Source organism: Dipteris shenzhenensis, chromosome 15 (assembly GCF_047967505.1).
Source record: "Dipteris shenzhenensis isolate YYH24624 ecotype China chromosome 15, Dip_SZ_1.0, whole genome shotgun sequence".
Lineage (NCBI taxonomy): Eukaryota > Viridiplantae > Streptophyta > Polypodiopsida > Gleicheniales > Dipteridaceae > Dipteris > Dipteris shenzhenensis.
In genome coordinates this window covers 41,172,861-41,196,620 of record NC_141610.1, presented here as the reverse complement: position 1 = coordinate 41,196,620, position 23,760 = coordinate 41,172,861, and the positions used below count along the sequence as shown (strand labels likewise).

Sequence of the window (23,760 nt, the reverse complement as noted above, 5' to 3'; positions counted from 1 at the left end):
GTGTGAGGCATATGCACATGTGCCAAAAGAGCTTCGAAAGAAGCTAGATCCTAAGTCTAGGAAATTCTTTTCGGGTTATGGTGAAAGTGGAGAGATGGGCTATCGTCAATGGGATCTAGAAGCAAAGAAGACCATACAAAGCCATGATGTGGTCTTCAATGAGAAGAAGATGCATAAGACGCGATGTGGGAATGAGCAGAATCACTTTCTAGGATGTGAATCCACCCGCATATGTTGATGGACAGCAAGCTGTCCATGCACCAACTGTAGGAAATGGTACCCCCAGGTACTCCCATAGGTACACAATTGAGGGCAGATTATGGATCATGTATTGGTGGAAATGATGAGCCAAATGTGGCTGATATGCAAGCGGGAAAGCAAGCTGAAATGCCCTTGAGAAGATCATTTAGAGTGTATAGACTGCTGACTGAGATGTTCCAGCAGCAGACTATGTGATGCTTACTCATTGCAGGGAGTCTTCTTGCTACAGAGAGGCTATGATGCACGAGGATTAGTGCAAGTGGGAGTGTGCTACGCAATCAAAGATGAATTCATTCATGAAAAATAAGACTTGGGACTTGGTTTCTTTGCCACATGGAAAGAAAGCATTGCCATGTAAATGGGTCTACAAGATGAAGGTAACAGATGATGATGTGCCTAAGTACAAGGCCCGTTTGGTTGCTAAAGGGTTCAAGCAAGAGAAGGGTGTGGACTTTGATGAGATCTTCTCTCCAGTTGTGAAGATGATCACACTTAGATGTGTACTTGGACTTGTGGCAGCAGAAGATATGGAGCTTATGCAGATGGATGTCAAGGCAGCTTTCTTGCACGTGGATTTGCATGAGGAAATTTAAAGACACGAAAATGTTGCAGTAGCCCATGTCTGCCTGATGAAGCACACCCCTTTTTCCTTGTTGTATTTTGTCAATCCCTGCAAATGATGTGTTTACGATTGCTGAATTCTGCCCAAAGTTTTGTTGGAACATGATCTTTGCACCTCGAAGGCATTTCCCACTCCAATTGTGTAGAAGAACACCTAAATTGGATGCCGAGCGACCTGCAAGGTAGGGGGTATAACACTGGCCCCTTTGCCCTATTGGCTGATTGCCTGCTTGTGCACTTCGAGGTGCAGGGTGTGGGGCACGGGAAAAGCCTTCTGTTTGTTTTGTTCTGTTTTGATAGTAGTCGGCTTTGCTATGTGAGGCAATTACACCCACTAGACATCTCATGGAGAACACTTTCCCCTCAAGTTATGTATTCGATGCCAAAAGCCTTTTGTTGTCGGGCTCGAGCATAGAGTCACTCAGGGTGAGCGAGATGATGAGTATAAAACAAGTGTGGAGGAGGAGAGGGCAACAAGAAAGGAAGATATGACAATATCGCCAACGTTCCAATCGATTCTGCCCATCACCACCTTCCTTCTGTCCTCAACCCTAACAGCAACAACAAAAATAACAACAAGGGCCTTTGTACATCTTCCCCAATGCCCCCTTAAACCTCCCAAAAACCCTTTATCTTTCTGCCCTGCCGCTCTTCTTCCGCCCCTTCGTCCATTCCCACCTCCTCCTTCCCCTTTCTGCTCCATGGCTTCCCTCGTTGCTTCCCCCGAATCCACCTCCCTCGACAACCCCTTGCTCCTCCATGGCCCCTTCCCTTGCTTCGATGCCGTGCAGCCCCATCATGTTGTCCCTGGCATTCGTTCTATCCTCCAACAGTTGGTACCTTCCAGCTCCTTGCTTTTTCGGTTCATTTTGTTTTGATTTGTGTTCCCTTGCTTTTGGGTTTTCTCTATTAGTCTATTGAATTTGAATTCACTCATCCAAATCCATCATTTGGAGATATCTCGCACTTTCGAGCTCGGAGCTTGTTGATAGTTTTGTTCAAGTGAATTGGATGAACTTTGTGATTCGTCGAAGGCTTTAACGTCTTGACCGAATACTCAATTGCTTACAAGTTCGTGTCCCAAATGCTTATGTGTTTTCGGCGTCAGAAGTCAATGGTCTTAGTATTATTGCCGCTATGCCCTTCATTTGTAGCTCGCTCACTTTGCATCATGTTCCTACTACCGCCCTCATTTGAATTTGAGCATATAATCACTAGCGCGCCGCAATCACAATCCTTTCTTGTTGTCCATTAGCCGGATAAAGCTAAGAACGAGACGTTCAAATTTGCCATGGCTAAGCTGAGAAATATTCTCATCAGTGTCATAGATCAAATTGCAAGGGAAATCACTATCAAAGCAGAACGCTTCCAAGCTTTATAATTGAAGCCAGCAAGTATAGATTGCGGCTGATTCTTTAGTGTCCGTGATCTAAATTTCTAATATTTACTACTTCCGTGATTTCTTCCTCAAATTTTCAGAACGCTTACTTTTTTAAGGTGTTTGAATTGGTACTCTGAGTACGTTTGCTTGCGTTGCATCATTTTGGGGAACTGACCCCATGTCTTCTTTTGAGCTTCCCAACCGTTTCTTACCAGTGGGGTGATCCAAAGCCCATATCCAGCTAGATACAGTCTTTGAAGTTTGATCAATGCACTAATAGATTCAGGACTTCATTTGTTGATGTTCGATTAGTTAGGATTGAACTAACAAACTAGACATCATTGCAAACAATTTTAAATAAAAGAGTGATATATTCCATTCAAAACAAATGATACAACAGGTGGGAGAGAAAGTACTCAATCCCTAGCCTCAACAATGTGGCAAAAAAGCCATGGAGGTGGTCTAAAATGCCACAACATCCCAAAAGGGGTCAAATGAAAAAATAATGAGCAGTCCCATGTCCTCATGAAGGATATAAGTCTCCCACGAGCTGCCAAAGAGGTGCCTGTACACCACTCCCACTAACTCTTGAGAGTGAAGATAATCTCCGCCCAAATGGAAGCGAGAGTGTCAGCCTCCGTGCATAAATGGCCCCCAAGGACAAAAGAACATTGTGAACACCATATCCGCCATAGGGTAATGCTGGAAGTCACCTCCCAGGCTGACCCTGCAGCTGAAGTAGGCATGGAATCCTGAGCTGGTACCGGTACCAAAAGTAAATCCTGCGGCTCCATGATGCTGGCCTCTGTGAGACCCTGTCTCTGGCGACGCTGCATGAAGAAACCGTGGTCTCTTGGCTCTGACTCAAAGAGAGTAAAGGCTCCAGATCCTCTCCCCCAAAGGGCAGCGCCCCAAGTCATCAGAAAGGACTCAGATGTAACATATGAGAACAACCTGAAGATACCTGTCCATACCACTCTAGAGCTGGTGCAACTCCATAAACAATGCTTGCTAGATTCCTCTGCAAGCTGACAACGCATACACAAGGAGGGTCTACCCATCTGTTGAAGCCAAGTACCCCTAGGTATGCCCCTATGTATAGTGAGCCAAAGAAAGTAGGAGACTTTCTTGGCTCTACTGATGCCCCAAAAGTGGGTCCAGTAGCTCTGCAAGAGCTCTGCAGTAAGTCCCTGTGCGTGCCAATGCTGGGAAGCGGATGGTAGGTGATGAGAGTCTCTCTGCTGAAGCTTGTAACCTGCCCTCGTCGAGTACTGGAAAAATGAAAGAGGACGAACGCCTGCCACCGGAGCACGTCATGCCCACTCACCTGGGTCCCAGTCAAGCTTCGCAAGAGGTCGACCCTGAAAAATCCAAAGTCTCCATCTAGTATCCTCTGCAATGGTCAACTTGGAGGATCTGTGGCCCATTCCTTACCCAGGCAACCAATGACCCTGTCTCTCTGCCAAAGGAGCTCGTGTCGATCCAGGGGCTGAGTGGGATGATACGATTTGTGAGAGGAGTCCATCTCAAAATAAATAAACGGTGCAGGTCCTAAACGAACTCCAATGCATAGCCTAGCCTCACTAAAACAACCTGACCAAGTAGAGATGGGATGAACATAGTCTGGATCTGTAAGTATATCCCTCCACTCATGAGGAATAGCTCTCGTGGTCAGTAATCTGGTGGCAGCAATCTGTCCAAGTGGCCCATGTCTATCTCTGATCATCTCCTCTGACATCTCCACACCTCCTGTGAACCAATCTCCGACTGTCACAACCCCCTGAGCATGCCATCTGGCCAAGGGAGTCCTAAGTTCTATACCAGGGGATGATCCCTGGTACTGAACCAGGGGGTTATGGTAAAGTGGCTGTCTGGTAATTTCCTCTCTGGAGGAGGAAACTGCTCTGATGAGGTGCTGTAAAAAATGATCCCATATTTGAATAAGCCTTTTCACAAGTGGTGAGGAAGGTTGAGAATGCTGGTCCGTCAGGAAGATCCAACTGACTCTACCTGCCCACTGACCTGCTGCTCTTGGGGTGCACTGGTGAATCCCATGCAGGAGGAACTGCTTCCAACGGCTGGTCTCCTGGAGTCAAACCTCTAACAAGAAGTTTGACTAAAAGGACTCTGCTCTGCATCTTCGGATCAAGATTCCCAAGTCCTCCCTACGAGAAGGGTAAAGTGATAGTATTCCATGAAACTCTGGCCCTAGTGTCCTTAGAACCATCACCACCACTCCAGAGAAAGTTCCGAAGCAATCTCCTCACCTGACGGATCGAGTCAGCATGAAAGCACCAACATGACGCAACGTACCACATAGTCGCTAGTAGAACCTGGTTGAGTACCAGCGCTCTTTCGGCCAAAGAAAGTCTAGCCGTACTCTAGTAGGCTAGCTTTCTCCGGATACTCTCAAGAACTGGGGCAAACTGTTGCGTCGGGGACACCTCAATGCCAACCTGGAAGCCTAGATATCTCATGGAGGTGCCTCTGGGTATCCATACAAAGCCTCTGTCTCCTCCCCATGTTGGGGTATCCTGCTGAGCTCCAGTCTAGATGCCTTTTGATTTGTTCCAATTGACAAGTCCCCCTGAGGCTAGGCAGAACTTGTCAATTGAATTTGCAGCAGTAGCAAGACTATATGCATCTCCTCTGACTGTCAGTGCCGTGTCATCAGCAAACTCAGTGTCCAGAAGCTCCTACTCCTACCGGATAGGTAGATGAAGGCCCAAAGTGCCATGATTGGTAGCCTGCATAAAGTATCCCATAGCCTCCGCTACGAAAAGGAAAAGGTAAGGTGCAAGCGGGCATCCTTGTTGTGCCGATCTGGATAGCTGAAAAGCCGGTCCTCTGCCTCAGACCACCATCTTGCTAGAGGAGTGAGAGTAAAGTGAGGAGACCCATAAAATCCATCTATCACTGAAGCCTAGCCTCCTCATAGTGCCCTCTAAGAAACCCCAGTCCACCCTGTCATAAGCCTTCTCAAAATCGAGAAGGAGAATTGCAATCTCCTGCTGACTCTCCTTTGCTCAGTGAGTGGCCTCCCAAAAAGTGAAGATATTATCCAAGATACTCCGATCTTGGACAAATCTTGTCTGAGTAGCTCTGATGATATTTGGCAGCATAGGCTTTAAGCGAAGAGCCAAGGTCTTCGCTAGGATCTTGTAGGCTATCCCTAGAAGTGTAATGGGTCTCCAATTACGTAGGATTGTCTTGTCTCCCCCTTTCGGGATGAGACAAATCGTACTTGTGCATAATGTCTCACCCAAAGATCCTGTATCGAGAGCCTCTGAAAAGGCTGAAAGTAGATGAGGCCCAATCGTATTCCAAAGAGCTCTAAAAAGAAGTGGTGACAAACCGTCCTCCCCTGGGCATCTGTCTCTGGGCAGCTCATGTAACGCATCCGTGATCTGTAGGAGTGATAGTGGGCTATCCAAAACATGACTCATCCTGTCTGAGACCATCTGGGGGACATGACTCCAAATCTCCTCTCTAGCTCTGATCATCTCCTCAGTGACTAGATTGGCGGTGTAAAGAGTGGAATATAAATCAGAAGTGATCTCAACAAGACGGTGAGGGTCCGTCTGAAGAGACCCGGCCTTATGCACAAGTCTACAAAGACTGTCCGAAGAGTATCTCTGACCCACTGCCCTGAAGAACTCTCTAGGGCATCTATCCCCCTTCTGGATCCAGAAAGTCTGCTGGGAGTAAAACCTGAATTGGGCCCTCCTGCCCTGAATCTCCTCTAGTCTCTCCTGAGCCTCCGAAAGCTGCCCTTTGATGAAAAGAGAATGAGGAAAACTCTGATTCTGACCTTTTCCTTCTCCTCTTTTGCCCTCAACTAGCAGGCCATGCTGACTCTAGCCAAAACCCCCTCTACCCACATCAACCAGCCTTGATCCACAGGAGTGTCCTCTGACAACCAAGCCTCTCTCAACCGTTCCATGAACTTTGTGTCCTGAAAAACAAAGTCCGGAACTCTCATAGAGCCTGTGCTCTCCAATCGAGAGGTAGGGAGAATGTGTAATAGTACTGGAGCATGGTCAGATAAAACATAACCCGGATCCCAATTTGTCCTCCTCTGGCTTGGCCCCATTGGCCAATATAAAACCTATCAAGTCTGACCAAAGAAAGAGAGCCATGGCAAACCCCGGACCAAGAGAATTGAAGACTGTCAACCAAGTGACGAAAGTCGTCCAATCGAGCTGCATCATGAAGTCCAGCATGCAAAACAAAACTATCCCACTCCACTCTCTCCCTATCAGAAAGGCCACCCTCTGTTTGGCCCGACTTGTCTTCAGAGAATTCAACCATGTTGAAATCTCCTCCAACAATCCAGGTGTTTGCCTGAGGAAGGGACTCTCTGAGCTGTCTCCAAAAAGCCCGTCTGTGGGCTGGATCCGTGGGAACATACATATCGAGAACACCAACTGCTGTGCTCTGAATCTGAAGAATAACATAGCATGCCCTGCTCTCCACTAGTGTACCCTCTTGGGTGATCTTTGAGGCCCACTTGGCTGAAACTGAAATGCAAACTCCCTCCCTTGTGCCATCCGCTGGGCTCCAATATGTCCGGCTCTGTCCTTTGAGTAAGGATCTGCATCTGTCAATCCTGTCTTGGGAGAGCTTATGCTCTTGGATAAGCACAATGTCTAGAGGGGACCCTGAGGAAATAAACCGAAGGGAGGGGACCCTGAGGAAATAAACCGAAGGGGTCCCTAAGCAACTGCAATCTAGGAACTCCCGATCTATGACCATCTGCATCTGAGGTAAATCTGCAGCTGTTCAGTCCTCTCACATTCCAAGAAATGATGGACAACCTAGACATCAGATGGAAGTGAGGGGGTGCTAGTGGTAGCGGCACAAATCACTCTCTCTGACGGCGCAATCCAAAGTCGGTCTCTGATCAAACTCAAAATCTGCCCCAACTCATGTAAAATGGCTCCATCCAAGGGAATAGTACTCTGGCGTGAACTGAGGAGCTAAAAGTCAAACCAACCAGCACTCCTGGGCAAATCAAAGTCTCCATGAACCTCAAAGAACAGAAATAGAAAGGCCCTGCCACCGAAGCCAGTCGAAGAGTCCTAGGGCAAGAATGAATCTGCGAGCCGACAATACGGTGAACTGAAGAAAATTGAGTCATGCTCATGAGCTGTCTAGCAATCTCGCTGTCAAGTAACTCAGCTGACCAGCTTTCGCTCCTCCGAGATTGAAAGCTGTTTGTGGAGAAACGAAGAATGTGCCCCTCTTTGGAGAGAGTAACATATCCCAAGTACTCCTCTACCTCCTCTGACCGTCGACAAAATACCGGGAGAAGTTCCAATCGAGTGAGGGAGTCTGTGGAAACCCCTCGAGCCAAAAAGGCCCAAATCTCAACGGGTAACTCTCTGTCAACCATCCTGGGGTCAGGTCTAGGAGTCAGAAGAGCTGAAAAGGGATGAGCCGTCCTAACTCTGCTCCTGGAATAGGTGAGAGGGAGAGGAAGAATCTGCGACGAGGTGCCTGTAAGCATGAGTGACTGATAATCTCGCTCGATCTCCCAACCCTCACGCCTGTCTGGGTACTGAGCGAAATCTGTGACCGCACTCGCAAAAGATCTGGATAAACGAGGAATGAAAAGCTGCGAGGACGAGGCTGTACTGGGAGGGGTGTCTAAAAGGACACTCCGCATAGCAACAAAAGAAGGTACTGTGCAACGGGGAAGAGAAAGAGGTCTCGAGGGAACCTCATACAGGCGCATGAGATCTTGGGAACGGGCTCTGACTTTGACCTGTGTCGTGAAATACCACTCTCTCAATGGACTGTTGGGAAGAGGCATTCGTCACCGTAACTGCAGCTTGAGTAGTCTCTTGCTGGATAACTGTCTCAGTAACCAAAATCTGAACCTCCGGGGTAGTAGTGTCAAGAGTCAACAAATCGTGAGCTACTATCTCCTGCACAGTGTGAAGACCTCCCTGCGGATGGTCCTCCGCGCCTCCCCTTTTCGGGGTCTCCTGCACGTGTGTCTCGACTCCCTGAGCTACCATCTCCTGCACAATGTCAAGACCTACCTACGGATGGTCCTCTGCATCTCCCCTTTCCGGGGTCTCCTGCACATGTGTCTCAACTCTCTGCCATCTGTGAGCTCGTACCTGGGGATGCTCGTACTGCTGACTCTCCCTCTGTCTCTGTCTCCTCCGAGCTCTCCGTGAAAGTTGTTCCGCTGGAGGCACCCCCAAGTCCTCTGAGTCCACTGGAGGCTCCCCCGGAGGAGTCTCCTCTCGCTCTGTGAATGAGTCGAAGCAGGCTCAGAGACCCCTGGAGGCTGAGCTGTAGGTTCTGGGTCACTCGTAGAATGAGGTGGATCCGGAGTCTCTGATCGAGGCCGACGACTGGGGCAATCCCTAATAAAGTGACCTCTCTTCTGACAAAAAAGACACTGATCAGGAAGACCCTCATACAAAACCCTTTGCGCATTTGGATCCCATCTCCCGTGGAGTACAAAATCAAAGTAGGCAAAGGTTGAGGAGGGGGGAACTCTGAAGTGAGTCTGACCCTTGTAATACCTGTACCAGCAAGTGACTGAGCATAGGAAAGTCTAGCACCTGATGGGATGACTGTACCTGCCACACTAGCCATATGCTCCACAACTCTGCGACAAGAGCTGACCTCATTAGGAAGTCCAAGGAAAAGCATCCAAAAAGAGACCTTGCGCGGTCCCGGGGAGGTAGAACTGAAGTGCTTCTGCCAAGGCCACAAATGGATGACTCTGCTCTGAAACTGAATCGGTGAGCTCATAAGTACTCTTTGAGCCTGCTCTGTAGACTGAAGGCCAAAAGAAAAGTACCCTTTGCCAAGCAATCGGAAAACCGTAACTGAGACACCCAATGAGGTTATGCTGGTGTACACCCAATCACGTAACTGTTGGCCTCTACCGGGTAGAAAGCCAATGATGTGCGTCAAACGAAAACCCTCCTCTGCTACCTCAATCATCTGCACAATGTCGGGAGGAAAAGAAACTGTGACTTCAATCTCCTCAGGTTCGGCGACGGGAGTGGCATTAGTGTCCTCCATTGTCTCAGCTTGCGCTGTCCTGAGGGGAGGAGCTACCTCTGCTGAAAATACCCACCAAGAACTCGCAACCAACCACAAGTAAATCCCCAAAAACCTGTATAATGAATGCCCCGAACTTCAGCCTGCGTGGGATGAAAAATAGGCGGCTCAATGCTGAAGCAGAAAGCTCCGCCAATGCCTGGAAACAGCCCAGGAACTCAGCTCCCCGGAACACGAGCAGAACAGCCACGGAGAGGGCCCTGAAGCAGCCCAGCCTGAAACGCAAGGGAGGGGCGGGCAACAGCAAGGGAGGGGCCTGAAAGGCGGCCTAGATGGCGGCCTGAAGGGGTGACCTGAAGGGCAAAGGAGCGCGACCAGCAGGGCGCAGCCAGACAGCAGGCTGAAGGGGGGGTGCGACGCGCGGCCAGACGGGCTGAAGGGGGGGTGACCTGAGCAGGGCGCTGCCAAGGGAGCCTGTGCGGCCAAGGCAGCAGAGCGCTGCCAAGGGAGCTGGGCGCAGCCAAGGGAGCAAGGCACTGCCACGGGGCTGGGTGATGGCGACGGGCGGTGGCGGGCAGCTGCAGACGGGAGCTTTTCCAACGATGATTGCTTGCAAACAATTTTACCTAGTGACAAAGGGAATTGGGGTTAGGCCAAACCCGAACCACAATCCCGAACCACAATGACCCTTTAAAAGCATGACCTAAGCATTCAGGCAATTGTGCAGAGTCAAAGAGTGTATAGGTGAAGACATTATCGAGGGGGTTTCACTTCCATATGGCATTAGCCTATAATCCCTACTCTCTTTTGCCACCGTATGGTTGTCTCTAGTCAGTATGGCTCACACCTCAAAGCCATACTTACTTTGGGGTGTGCTATTCCAACTATTTATGTTTATGTGAGTCGAGATGTGAATAATCACTAGCACAGAACCCAGCTAACTTTGTTTTTTTCTTTTCCAAAGAAAGGAACCTTCTATTAATGCTTGAAAGATTTCATACAAGACAGCAGCCCCGAAGGTGCTAAGTATGGAAAAAGCCGGAAAAGGCTGAAAGAAAGAAATCGTCCTGTTTCAGAGAAACCCAGCTCACTGCCTAGGGGATCTCTGGAGTTGGGGCTAATAGCTAAGTGGGGGGACTATACAGCCAGCGAATCCCTCGCGAAGTGAAGATGTAGAAAACACCTGCAGGCCAAGTCTTGCAGAAATGGGCACGCCTTTCGATAGTCGCCTTGGAGCCTGGAGTCCCACGCTCCCAGGTGGACCGTAGAGTGTAAATGATATCTTGCCAGATGGCAACTAGGGTAGTCGAGGGTGGAATTGGGTGCTCACCCATCACAAAACTGCAGCGAGCCACCCAAATGTTCCAAGCCGTGATGTTGGCTACCACCTCCCAAACACTGTCCTCCCTAGGAGGAGGAGGAGCTAGGCTGTCAGGAGGGACTGCCTCATGGAGTGCAATCCTTTGGATGCTCTGACCCTGTATCTGGTAGGCTGGGGAGATCTCATCAATTTGAAACACGTGTCCTCCCTCTATCAATCAAGCCACCATCCCCTAGGTGAAGTCTCTATGAAGACTCTGCATACGTGTCATGATCCCGAGGGCTCTCATCCAGATCCTCGCTGCGCTACGGCAGCCCCATAGGCGATGCGGGCTAGTCTCCAGGACACCATTAGAGCAACAATGGCATTGCCCCTCCACTCGCATCTGCTCCAACCACGGTCTAATGGGCAAGCCTTCGTGGGCGGCCAGCTAGAAGAAGTATGAGATCTTCCTCGACTGCATGTTGGACCACAACCGCGTCTAGAACCTGGAGCACACATCTCGGGGCACTCTCTAGGTCACCCAATGTCTCTCCCTCGAGGGGGTCCATCTGAAGCCTCCTGCCAATCCGTGTGGTGTAGGAAAAGAAGGGCACCTCATCCACCGGCTCAGCTAGGCCGCCCTTGGAGGGTCAAAACCACTCTCCCGGATCCCACTGGACCTCCCTCAGGGGTCTACCGTCCCACGGCCAAAGGCGCCATCTAGAGGCGTCTTGCTCTGAGACATTGGGAGGGTCAATGTGCCACTCCTTCCCCAAACGTCCTACCACTGTGATCATCTGCTAGTGTATCCCATCGAGACTCCCATCCATCTCGGGGTCCCTCTTAGTGAGTGGCTGAAGTAGGCCTCCAGGTCCTGCACGGAAGAAGCCGGGGTGCGTGCTACTGTGCTGCATCAACATCCTCAAGGGAACACCAGTAAGGAAAAACTACCCCAACCGTCTGCTGTCTCTCCAAATGTGAAGTCCTTCCCACCAGGACTCAGGAATGGCTAAGCCAATGAAACGAACCTATTCTATATCCCTCTCTTGGTCTTCCTAATCATGGGCGATGGCATTCGATATATCCACCCAGCCTTATTTTCATGGATCGCATTTCTTCAGATACGTAATTTTGTCTCATGCCTATCCACAAAACCCACAACTCCCTAGATGGTTCCCTCTGCCACATGTCATCATTTTAGCCCTTTTCTTGGTACACCATTTACCCCTCTCTTGGGGCCCAATTAAACCGTTTGCCCCTTGGCATTATTACACATTTAGGTGCACCTAGGCCTTAGCACTCAGAACCACCTAGTCAATGCCATTTCACCCTCACCTAGGACCTTGGCAGTTACTTCTCTTGACCATTTTATTTACGCACATTAAATATTACAGAAGTCGGTCATCTAAGAGAAAATGCCCACCGATCTTTCCGAGGTCATGCTATCTCAGCTAGAGCATAACATCCCTTCCCTCTTCAAGCATCAGCGTCCTCGATGATGAAATCTGGGAACACTCTCCGCAGCTGGTATATGGATTCCCAGGTAGCTTCGGATAGAGGCTGACCATGCCATGCAACCAACACCGTGGGTATCTTCCGATTTTGTATTTGCATTGTTCCTCGGTCTAGGATTCTTGTTGGTTTGCGCCTTGCATTATCCTCTATCTCCTGAGACAAAACCACACCTTCGATTAGTGAGTCACCAATATGCAAAAATTTCTTTAAACGAGAAACATGAAACACTGGGTGCACCTTACACCCCAGTGATAATTCTAATTTATAGGCTACCTTGCCTATTCTTTTTAGAATTAACCACGGCCCACAGTATCGAGGTGATAACTTAGCACACTCTCCTGAAGTCAACGACTTCGAGTGCGAAGGAACTCTGAGAAAAACTTTTTCTCCTTCCTTAAATACTCTTATAGACCGGTTTTCATCCGCATACACCTTGGCTCTATCCATAGCCTGGCGGATATTAGCTCTCGCAAGTGCTAGCATCTCCCGCATCTGAACCACAAAGTTCGCGGCACTAGGCACTTTCTGAGGTACTCCAACTATAGTTGGAGTTACTGGTCTATAACCATAGTTCAGCTCAAACGGACTGAACCCTATAGAGGAATGTTTTCTATCATTGTAGGCAAACTCCAACAATGGCAACCACTTGTCCCATGTATGTTGCCTCAATGACACATATGCCCCTAGCATATCCTCTAAAGTCTGGTTGACTCTCTCCGTCTGACCATCCGTCTCAGGATGATCCCCACTACTCATTCCCAACTCAGTCCTTAGTGTCTCAAATACCGCTGTCCAAAAATGACCGGTAAATCTGACATCTTTGTCTGACACTATGGATCTAGGCAATCCATGCAGATGAAATATATGTCTAATAAATAAATCCGCCACTTGCGGGGAACTAACAGACTCTCTGGTCGGAATGAAGTGAGCCATCTTGGTTAGACGATCAACCACCACAAGGATAGAATCATACCCTCCTTGTGTCGTAGGCAGCCCTACAATAAAGTCCATGGAAATGCTCTCCCACTTACTTAGTGGTATTTCCAAGGGCTGTAAAAGTCCGGGTGGCTTCACCCGCTCAGCCTTACTTACCTCACACGAGAAACACCGTGTCACATATTCATGAATATGCTTTTTCATCTTTGGCCAAAAGAAATCTCGCTTCACGAGATCATATGTCTTCTCGACCCCTGGATGTCCCGCACATGGGCTATCATGGCATTATCGAATGACTCTCTGCTTGAGATCATTCTGACTAGGTACTACAACCTTGCCATTTCTTTTCAGCATACCATCCCTTATGGTATATCTTGCATATGTTTGGCCTTTTCTGGATGCCAGGTCATCCTTTTCATTTTCCCCGGGTTTAAACACATGAGCTTTAGGCCATAAGCTCTGGACAAACTCGTCCACCCTTTGAGTTTCTCTGATCTCGGTCATTAGAGCACTCTCTAATACCGTGAAACTCATGTTGTGCATAATGCGAGACAACGCATCAGCAACCTTATTATCTTTTTCTCTTCGGTACCGAATTGTTAAATTAAACTCCTGCATGAGCTCTGCCCACCTAGCTTGGCGGCCCCTCAAGTCAGGTTGTTTACAAAAATGTTTCAGAGTATCATGATCCACATCCACATAAAACTCTGAACCATACAAATAATGCCTCCATGTTTTCAAAGCATGGATAACAGCATACAACTCCAATTCATGAGTTGGCCAATTCCTTTGAGAGGAAGAAAGCCTCTTGCTTTCAAAGGCTACTGGCCTTCCCTCTTGAAGGAGAACTGCTCCTACTGCAATGCCACTTGCATCGGTTTCCAGGAACAAAGGTTTCTGGGGATCAGCTATTTTTAACACCGGTCCTGTGACCACAGCTTCTTTTATGGTGTTAAAGCTTTCTTGTTGATTTTGTCCCCATATAAAAGGTACTTTATCTGAGGTCAGATCAGTCAATGGCGATACTATTTCGGAATATCCTTTGATATGCCTTCTATAAAATTGGACAAATCCCAAGAATGATCGCAACGCGGTCAGACTCTAAGGGATTGGCCAAGTTAGTATCGCAGCCACTTCCATTTCTACCCCCTGTGGAGTAATTATGAATCCTAAATATTCAAGCCTAACCATACACAGTATAGTTTTCTTTTTATTTACATAAAGACTGGCTTTCCTCAAAGTACTGAACACTAATCTCAAGTGTTCACGATGCTCAGTAATACTTTTACTGAACACTAGAATATCGTTAATAAAATGTACTACAAACTTTCCGATACACGGACGTAGTAAATCGTTCATAAGCATGACGAATGTCGCTGGAGCATTGGTAAGTCCAAAGGGCATTATCAAAAACTCAACCTGCTTCTGAAAGCGGTTTTATGCACATCCTAGATCTGATGGTAGCCACACTTAAGATCTATCTTATTGAAAATTACGGCTCCATGTAATGCATCTAGCAAATCATCAATCCGAGCCATCGGATACCTGTGCTTAATAGTGATATTATTTAATGCTCTGTAATCTATACAGAGGCGAAACGTATCATTCTTTTTCTTCTTTAATATCACTGGCGAAGCAAAAGGTGAGAAACTTGGTTGAATCTGTCCCAACTTGAGGTATTCTTCCAGTTGTCTATGCACCTCCGCCTCTTCAGTAAAGCTCATTCTATAGGGAGGTCTATTTACAGGTTTTGCCCCCGGGATCACTTCAATCTTATGCTGAACTTTCCGCTCTGGAGGTAACCCATAAGGTAGTTCATCCCTAAAACATTCAGAGAACTCCTCTGATATCTCTTTAGCCAACTCGGCCATTTTCCCATCTTGGGTAGCCTCAGTGCTAGTCGATGTATCATCAATCGACTCTACCGATGGTATACACAGACACAGAAACTCTTTCGGAGTCTTCCAAATTTCCATGGCTGAAATCAATGGTCCTCGAGGTAAATCCTTTTCACCTCGCAAAAGATATTCTACCCCGTTCATCTTGAACTGGTAAATATGCTTTTTCCAATCAATGGCTGGAATTTTCCAAAAATGCCAAGCCATGCCTAGGGCTATATCTGCGTGAGCAAGTCTGGTTAGTTCAAAGTCCAGCTTCTCAACATAGTCCTGAATTCGAAGTTCCAACTGGGTAACCCTTTGGTCACCCTTTGGTCCCATACTTCAGTTGAACTTCCGTCCGCCATCTTGACCGTATAAGCATAGTCAGACGGACTAGTTTTCAACTTGAGCCTTTTAATAAGCTTCGAGTTTATTACATTGTGTGTTGACGCTGAGTCAAACAACACAATCACATCATGACTGGCTACTTGTCCTTTCATTTTAATAAACTCGGGCTCATCGAAAACCGTATACCCCGTTGCTGCGGGCTTTGAAAGGATGTTATCAGGTGCACTGCTTACTAACTTAGTAACAGACACACTTAACAACACAGGTACTAACCTCTGAGAAGGTCCCGCCAATTGCATCTGCATATGTTCCGCATTAGGACTCTCCTGCATTTCCACGTCGCATTCAGATATTATCATATTAGTCGTGCGGCGGTCTTTATTCAGTGGACAATCTTTCCACTGATGTCGCTGAAGGCAGCCGAAGCACAATCCTTCTTTTCTAGCTTTCTCTTTTTGTTCAGGGGTCAACGAGGACTCTGACCAAGCCTGGGCTGCCATTGGAGTTATTTTCCTTTTCACCCCAACGGTGGTACTTGTTTTTGCTGGTCCCTCAACCAGCTTCGCCTGCTTGGTTTGGCCACTTGGCTGGGAGACACTTGTCTTTGAAATCCATTTCCTCTGAAATCCCCCTTTCCTCGGGTACTCATACTGAGTCCCTGCCTGCACAAATCCACCAGATCTGCCTCTGGCATCCTCATAGTTCATGGCTACTGCAATAGATTTATCTAATGTAGTCACATATTTAGCCTGAACTTCCATTTTAATTTTGTCGTTCAGTCCATAGATATAGTCTTTTAACTGAACCGACATAGGGAGAGGGTCTGTTATCTTCATAACACATTCCCTGAACTTGTCAGTGTACTCTGCGACCGACAGATTCCTCTGACGAAGGTTTCTATAAGCATCCCAAGCTTGGGACTCTTCATCAGGTGGAAGAAAGTGTTTCTTAAATTCAGCTTTAAACCCTTCCCAGGTGGTAGGGGCAACTTGATCTTTCTGTTGCTTTATCCACCATCTATCCGCTGCCTCCATAAACAGGTGAGTGGCCTCACGGATTTTCTTTAGATCAGATCTGATTTCTCAAATGGCGAAGGCTTCTTCCCACTTGTGTAACCAAACCTCGATCACATTAGAATTGCGCTCGGGCATTCGACCAGCATACTTCTCCGGTCTATAGTTGGCAATAGCAGGCACCTTGACCTTCGCATGCTCTGATGAGTGTATACTAGGCTCTGGCTCTGCTGGAGCTTTGCCCTTATCAATTCTAGATGGCCTAGCCGACAAGGCTTGCACCATCTCCCTAATCTCATTCTGACCAGCGTAAAACGGGAATGTCTGTTTTGTTTTTTTTCTCGTCTGCTATTACGCAGGTTATCGCCCCGCTCCACCTTCGCTTGACTCCACGCGGGTGCACGTCGGTGCTCAGCAAAGCCTTACGTCGTCAGCCCACCAGGGAGGTCCAGGCCTGCAACTCGTTTCCTTGCAGAATACGTGTAAACTTAGCATCTGGCATAACCACTACCCGCAAAGCCCGTCCGTCAAGGGTACGCCATGCTATCGCAGCACGTTGCCAATCTGCTTCGCTAACTTTCCCCCTCAACTCGAACTCAGCCACCATGAAGGTCTTCGTCACGGGCAGCCAATTATCACGCCGCACTTCATCAACTGCCTTACGGGATTCCCCGCTCCAGCAATGGCTTAGAAACGGGAAGGTTAGTAATACGCCTTCCTTCCGTCATAGACCACGGGCAGCGCCAACAGTTTCGTCAAACACCCGGATCGTCTCTCTAATCCTTGCCTTGAGCTCTGATACCAAAAATGAAACGAACCTATTCTATATCCCTCTCTTAGTCTTCCTAATCACGGGCGATGGCATCCGGTATATCCACCCAGCCTTATTTTCATGGATCGCATTTCTTCAGATACGTAATTTTGTCTCATGCCTATCCACAAAACTCACGACTCCCTAGATGGTTCCCTCTGCCACATGTCATCATTTTAGCCCTTTTCTTGGTACACCATTTACCCCTCTCTTGGGGCCCAATTAAACCATTTGCCCCTTGGCATTATTACACATTTAGGTGCACCTAGGCCTTAGCACTCAGAACCACCTAGCCAATGGACCACTGTCCCAGTGTGCCCAACCAATATGAGTCCACTGTCCGAGCATACGTCCCTCCTAATCTCTGATCTCTGGGTGCCACATAAGGGGCTGGCGCTCAAACTCCTCTCTGCATCTGGGCAGAGCACGGATGAGACCCCTTGCCAATCTTTGCCATACCCTACGAAGGGCCTTGGAGAAGATCCATCTATGTGAAGGCTGCCACTATCCCCTAGTGCGTGGGGTGTTCCTCAGAAGCCCTCGTTGTAAGAGGAGCTTCTAAGGCTCTGCACCTGGGGTGAGGCCACGAACCACCAACTTTCCCAGAAGGGCCCTTCTCTGCATCTCCGAATCAATGACACCCAAGCCTCCCAGTGCCTGCGGTATGATCACCGTTTGCCAAGCTACTTGGGCCCTAGTGTTCCTCATGCCGACTGAACCTGACCAAAGGAAGTTCTGTACCAACCGTTGGAGCTGCCCAATGCATCCTGTGTGAAAGCACCAGCAGGAGGTGATATACCAGGTTGTGGCGAGAATGACCTGGTTTGCTACTAAGGTGCGACATGCTAGGGAGAGTTTGGCCGAGCTCCAATAGAGAAGCTTGCGCCGAACACTCTCAAGGACCTGGGCAATCTATTGCTCTGTTGTAATGTCAATACCCACCTGGCATCCGAGGTATCTCAGTGTTTGGCCCCGCGGTATCCATCTGAAGCCAAAGTCACTCCCCCACTCACGGATCTCCTGTGTCTCCTTAAAGCTTGTGAAGAAACCTATAGATTTCGTCCAGTTGATCCGTGCCCCCGAGGCCTCACAGTAAATAGCCAAGGCGCCCCTGACTCTCTCCAGACTCGCTGTGGTGTCCTCAACATACAAGGCCGTGTCATCCGCAAACTTCGAGTCAAGTAGCTCCTCCTCTTGTCTGATTGGGAGCCTCAACCCTGTGAGATCCGCCACCTGTGATCTCAAATAGTAGCCCAAAGCCTCCGCCACAAACAAGAAGAGGAAGGGAGCGAGTGGGCAGCCCTGGCGAACCGAGCGAGAGAGAGGAAATGCCTCGCCTGTGTGTCCTCCAGTAAGCATCTGACTAGAGCTCTGTGCACATAGTGCTGAAACTCTGTTGACCCGTCTGTCTGAGAAATCCAATCTCCTCATAGTGCCCTCCAAGAAAGACCACTCCACTTGTCGTAGGCCTTCTCAAAGTCCAAGAGAAGGATGGCTAGCGGCTGTGACTCCTCCCTGGACCAATCCAGTCTCCCAGAACATGAAGATATTGTCTAGGATGTTGCGCTCTTGGACAAACCCAATGAGTGCGTCATGGATGATGTCGGTAAGATGGGGCCGAAACGCAAACTGAAGACCTTGGTGAGGATTTTGTATGCAGTATCAAGCAAAGTGATTGGCCTCCACTGTTGGATGTCTGACCTATCTCCCCCTTTCGGGATCAAACAAATCCACCCCCTGCTCAAGGACTGAGGGAGAAGGCCTGTGTCAAAAATCTCTTGGCAAGCTAGATGGAAAGGGGTGGAGATAATCTCCCAAAAGTTCGGGAAGAAGGCCAGAGTCAAGCCATCCCCACCTGAGCACTTCTGGGTCGGGAGAGCCTTGAGGGCTTCCCAAAGCTCCTCATCTATGAAAGGCTCCTCATGTCTGCTGCATAAGTCCTGCGAGACTACTGTTGGAACGTGATCCCAAACTAGGTCTCAGGCCACAAGACCAGCGAGGGTCATCCTCTCCGTCTGAAAGAGCCGGCTGTAAAAACCGGTGGTCATGTCTAGAATCTCATGCGGGTCAGTGTGCATGATGCCCTGCGAGTCTTGGACACGCTGTAGCTGTGTGCCTACTGATCGGGGTCCAGTGGTCTGAAAGAACTGCTTCGTCATCCTGTCCCCTTGCTGCACCCATCGGGCCCGGGAGGAATGATAGGAGAACTGAGCCCGTCGTAACTCTGTGTCTTGAAGCTCGAGACGAGCACTGTTGAATCTGTCACTAAGCCACTGAGAAATTGGGTCTTGCTCCTTGAGCCTCTCGATGGAGGCGAGGTTTCTCCTCAAAGTCCCCTCACGCTGTTGAAGGGTCATCCTCCGCCTAAAGGCATGAGCCTGCAGCTCCTCACTGCTTCTCTGAATCGCATCGGCCACCCACGCAGCCCAACCCTCACACGGTGCCATCTCTGACTGCTCCCAAATCCTTGCCATGACTTGCTGAATCTCCTCGTCCTGTAGGTCCTCTGGAATGCGGACCCCCTTCTGGGGGAGACCTTGGCGGGGCTGATCCAAGTGAAGTAACACTGGAGAGTGGTCTGACATTGTGGTACCTATCAGAATCCTGGTAGATCCGCCTTTGTGTAGTGCCCAGTCCCCAACATAGAAACGGTCTAATCTCTCGAGCAATCCATCGTGTCTCCTCTGTCCAAAGGAGAAGAGAAGGCTGCCAGGTGTCCTACTGAAATCTGGCTCTCTCCACGTGTCTTTGCCACTGATCATGAAAATGAATTGCTCCCAGGTGACTGCTCCCAGGTGCTACGCTTTGCTGCTGGCATTTCAGAGAACGAGGCTTGGCCTTGCTTGTCTTCCCCAAACTCTAGGTTGTTGAAGTCACCTCCAACAATCCAGCAGTCTACATCCAGAAGACACTCTGACAGCCTCCTCTAAAAGGCTGGGCGGTGCTGTCTTCACGCTGGGGCATACACGTTCAGGATCCCGATCTTGGACTCTCCCGTCCGAACTCCCATCCAAACTGCCCGTCATGGAATGAGATCGTCGTGATCGTAGACCTCTGGAGCCAAAGTCTATGAGACTGAGATGCAAACCCCTATGCTCCATCCTACCGCAAAGGACCACTCCTCTGGACCTCTCCTTGGGAGAATTTGATGGCATCGTCTGATGTCTGTGGCTGAAAACATGTGCTCCTGAATCATAAGGATGTCCACTGCCCGCCCTACCACTACCCTTTGCAACTCCTGTCGGAGTATCAGATACTGCGGCTGGCTACAAACACGGTCATGGAGCCCGTGTACGTTCCAACTCACTATCGTCCAGCTCATGAGGACGGGGGAGTTGGGAACAAGGCTCTTCTGTGAGTGAGTGCCTGTCCTTCAAAGACTGCCGTGTGTGATTTTGCTAGGGGTTTAGAGGGCGCATAGTCAGTGTCTGTGTGTCGCCGTACTAGGGTGGATACTGGCTCAATACCGATCTTCCATGCCCATTTCATCATGAAAGAGGCTTCCACCCCGAATAGCTCCGCACACTTTTGGAGGGGCCAGAAGTGTGCCTGCTCCACCTTTGCCTCCAGCGGCAATCTGATAACTCCTGTCGCCAAACCACACACCGGCTCCTTGCGCGTGAAGCTCAACTGAAACTTCACCTCCGCACCATGGGCGTACCAAAGGTCTAGTTCCTGTGGCCCCATCCACTCGTCCATCATGAGTGTAATTTGATTTCCCAAAACAGCATCGAACACCTCCAGGGACCATTTCTCCAACCCTGTGGAGGCAAACGGAAATCTCCAAATGGGGTGTGTCAGAGATCCCAGTGCACTGATCAAACTCCCCTTCCGGAGCTGAAGGACCATGAGCGTTACCTCCAATGGTAGAGGATATGAGCCCGGAATCTCCAGATAGTTCCAGGGTCCTAACCTCCAAAAGTCCCGCGGTAAGGGATGCCCAGGCTGGAGGTTGGGAGCCGTTGACTGGGAAGACGAGCCTTGTCCCTCAGGATCCCTCCTTAAACGGACCTGCTGCTGCGATGAGGAAGCAAAAGGGGGCGTCATCTTTCCCTTGCTAGCTAGTAGGGGTGTTGAGGCGGAAGAACCTGCTACTAAAGTGGAGAGGGGGGCGGTGGGAGAGGGAGAGGTAGCGACGCGGGGGATAGAGGGAGGGGGGTGGGTGGTGAGAGTGACCATAGAAAGGGTGGCTAAGAGGGGAGGGGAGGGGGCGGGGGGAACCCTGGAGGGGGAGGGGGAAGTGAAGAGGAAGAGGGGGAGGGGGGGGAGGAGGAGGGATAAGGACGACCTCAGGCCCCCTTGCTGATTAGGCTCGTCGGGGCTTTGGATCGGCTCCTCTGCGGCCCCCGTCGGGCTAGTGTCTGCGGCTTCTGCCATTGCCGCATCTGGAGCTCCTGGGGCTCGCTGTTGCTGCAAGGGTGGGTGCGGAGGTTGAATCTCCGAAGCTGGAGGACTGTCTAGATGGGTGGTGGCCCTTGTCACTGAAGGAGGTGGCTCCTAATGTTCCTCCTTCGAGGCCTCTCGGTCAACCCTGTCCCTCTCTCTGTGATTGGTCTTGTGCTTGTGGCGCTTGCGGGCCTGCTTGCTTGGTTTCTTTTTCTTTTTAACCTGGGTCCAGTCCCCTTCTGAGGGGGTAACCCATGGGTCTGAGACTCCTGTTGCTCTTGTCTGAGAGGACGCTGGACTCGGGTCTGCTGACTCTATCTACTTTGCGGAGGAGGAGGGGAGGTGCACGAGGGAGGCCACGGGGGCAATCTCTAGCGAGGTGACCCATCTGTCTGCACCGAAGACACTGGTTTGGTAATCCAAAAATCTCCACCCTCTGGCGAAGTGTGTCTCCTTCAAGGGTCTCGAGAAGGATCAACTCTGGGAGGGACTCTGGGCTCTCAACCACCAATTTGATCCTGGGGACTCCATCATCTGCTAGAATTGAGGCTGCCGACTCTCGAGCACTATGCCAAATGCCCGACCAATGGAAGGGAGGATGGCTCGATACTCCTTGAGAGCCCTGGGAAGCGGAGTGTAACCGGAAAACGTGGAACATGGTGTGTCGTATCCATGTCCTCCACTGTGAACCCATGACACCAAGGAAAGAGGTAAACAAGATGTGGGCCAAGGAGGATGGGGCTCTGCCCCACAAGTGTCGAGGCAGTGTCGGGGGAGCTAAGGAAAACGCCTCGTTCATAGATGGTGACCTCTTGGATGTGGTCTCCCTCTAATGCCAAGCTCGCCTGGATCCTATCTTGCATTTGTCTCCGTGTCGGCGTGAGGCCCACAATTCTGCGCACAAGCACCTTGTCTTGGAGGGACTGAACTACTTGTTGTATCTGTTGCTTGTCAGCTGGGGAAAGAAGGACCTTAACGGCTGTGGGATTCGAGGGTGCTGCCATAGAGCCCCTCTAGCTAGAGCAAGGGTAACCACCAAGGTTTTCTTTCGCCTTAACAAGCACAAATGCTCCCATTGCGGAGAGGAATAAGAAAAAGGAAGAAGAGTGGCAGAGGGGGTGGTGGAGACGAGGCGGGGTGAAAGGAAGTAAGGACGAAAGTGGAAGGAGGACGGAAGGCGGAGAAGGAGGGGGGGACGAGAAGGCGAGGAGGGAGAGGAGGAGGAAAGGAGAGGAGGAGGAAAGGAGAGGGCAAGAGGGTGAAGAGGAGGTGGGAGAGGAGAGCCGGCGGGGGGGGGGGAGAGGAGGAGGAGGTGGAGAAGGCAGAGGGGGGAGGTGGTAGGGGCGGCAGGAGGTGGCAGAGGGGCAGCGGAAGGAGACGGGAGGGGCAGCGGGGGAGGCGGGATGGACAGCAGAGAGGGGAGGAGAGGAGGGGGAGCGGAGGAAGCAGAGAGGGGAGGTGGGGTGAAAGGGGGTAAGGAGGGAAGTGAAAGGAGGGCGGAAGGTGGAGAAGGAGAGGGGGGACGAGAAGGCGAGGAGGGAGAGGAAGAAGAAAAAGGAAGAAGAGTGGCAGAGGGGGTGGCGGAGACAAGGCGGGGTGAAAGGGGGTAAGGACGGAAGTGGAAGGAGGGCGGAAGGCGGAGGAGGGGGGACGAGAAGGCAAGGAGGGAGAGGAGGAGGAAAGGAGAGGGCAAGAGGGCGAAGAGGAGGTGGGAGAGGGGAGCCGGCGGGGCGAGAGAGGAGGAGGTGGTGGAGAAGGCGGAGGGGGGAGGTGGTAGAGGGGCGGCAGGAGGTGGCAGAGGGGCGGCGGAAGGAGACGGGAGGGGCAGCGGGGGAAGCGGGAGGGACAACAGAGAGGGGAGGAGAGATAGAATTCAATTTTAAGATGGATTTCTTGGTTTTTGGCTTTTGCACCAAACACTGTGTTCAACTCATCCCATGCATCCTGTTGGGTTAATGATATTTCAACAAAGCAGCAGATTGCCCCGATTCTAGAGAGTGTTCGACCCAAGTTTTTGTATTGGAGCTCGGCCAAACTCTCCTTAGCAAGCAGAGCTTTAGTCGCCAACCAAGTTGCCACAGCCTCATACCATAGCCTCCTGTAAGTGCTTTCATAGGGGGTGCATGGGGCAGCTCAAACCCTTACAGCACGACTTCCTATGGGCAAGAGCAGATGGCATGAGGAATACAAGAGCTAGAGTTGCATAGCACACAGTGATCATGCCACACGCACGAGGAGGTTTGGGCATCATTGATCTGGAGATGCAGAGCAAAGCC

At 50.1% G+C, this 23,760-nt stretch overlaps 1 protein-coding gene across 1 annotated transcript in view; it reads left to right on the top strand.

Annotated features, from left to right (window-relative positions):
- Nucleotides 1-1,338: 1,338 nt before the first annotated feature.
- The window catches only part of LOC147893819 (putative cytosolic oligopeptidase A), a 164,868-nt gene continuing 142,446 nt past the window's right edge, over nucleotides 1,339-23,760 (top strand). Inside the window, exon 1 of the mRNA XM_087385768.1 lies at nucleotides 1,339-1,718. Coding sequence (XP_087241894.1) covers nucleotides 1,371-1,718 — 348 coding nt within the window. The 5' untranslated portion in view covers nucleotides 1,339-1,370. The remainder of the gene's footprint in view (nucleotides 1,719-23,760) is intronic.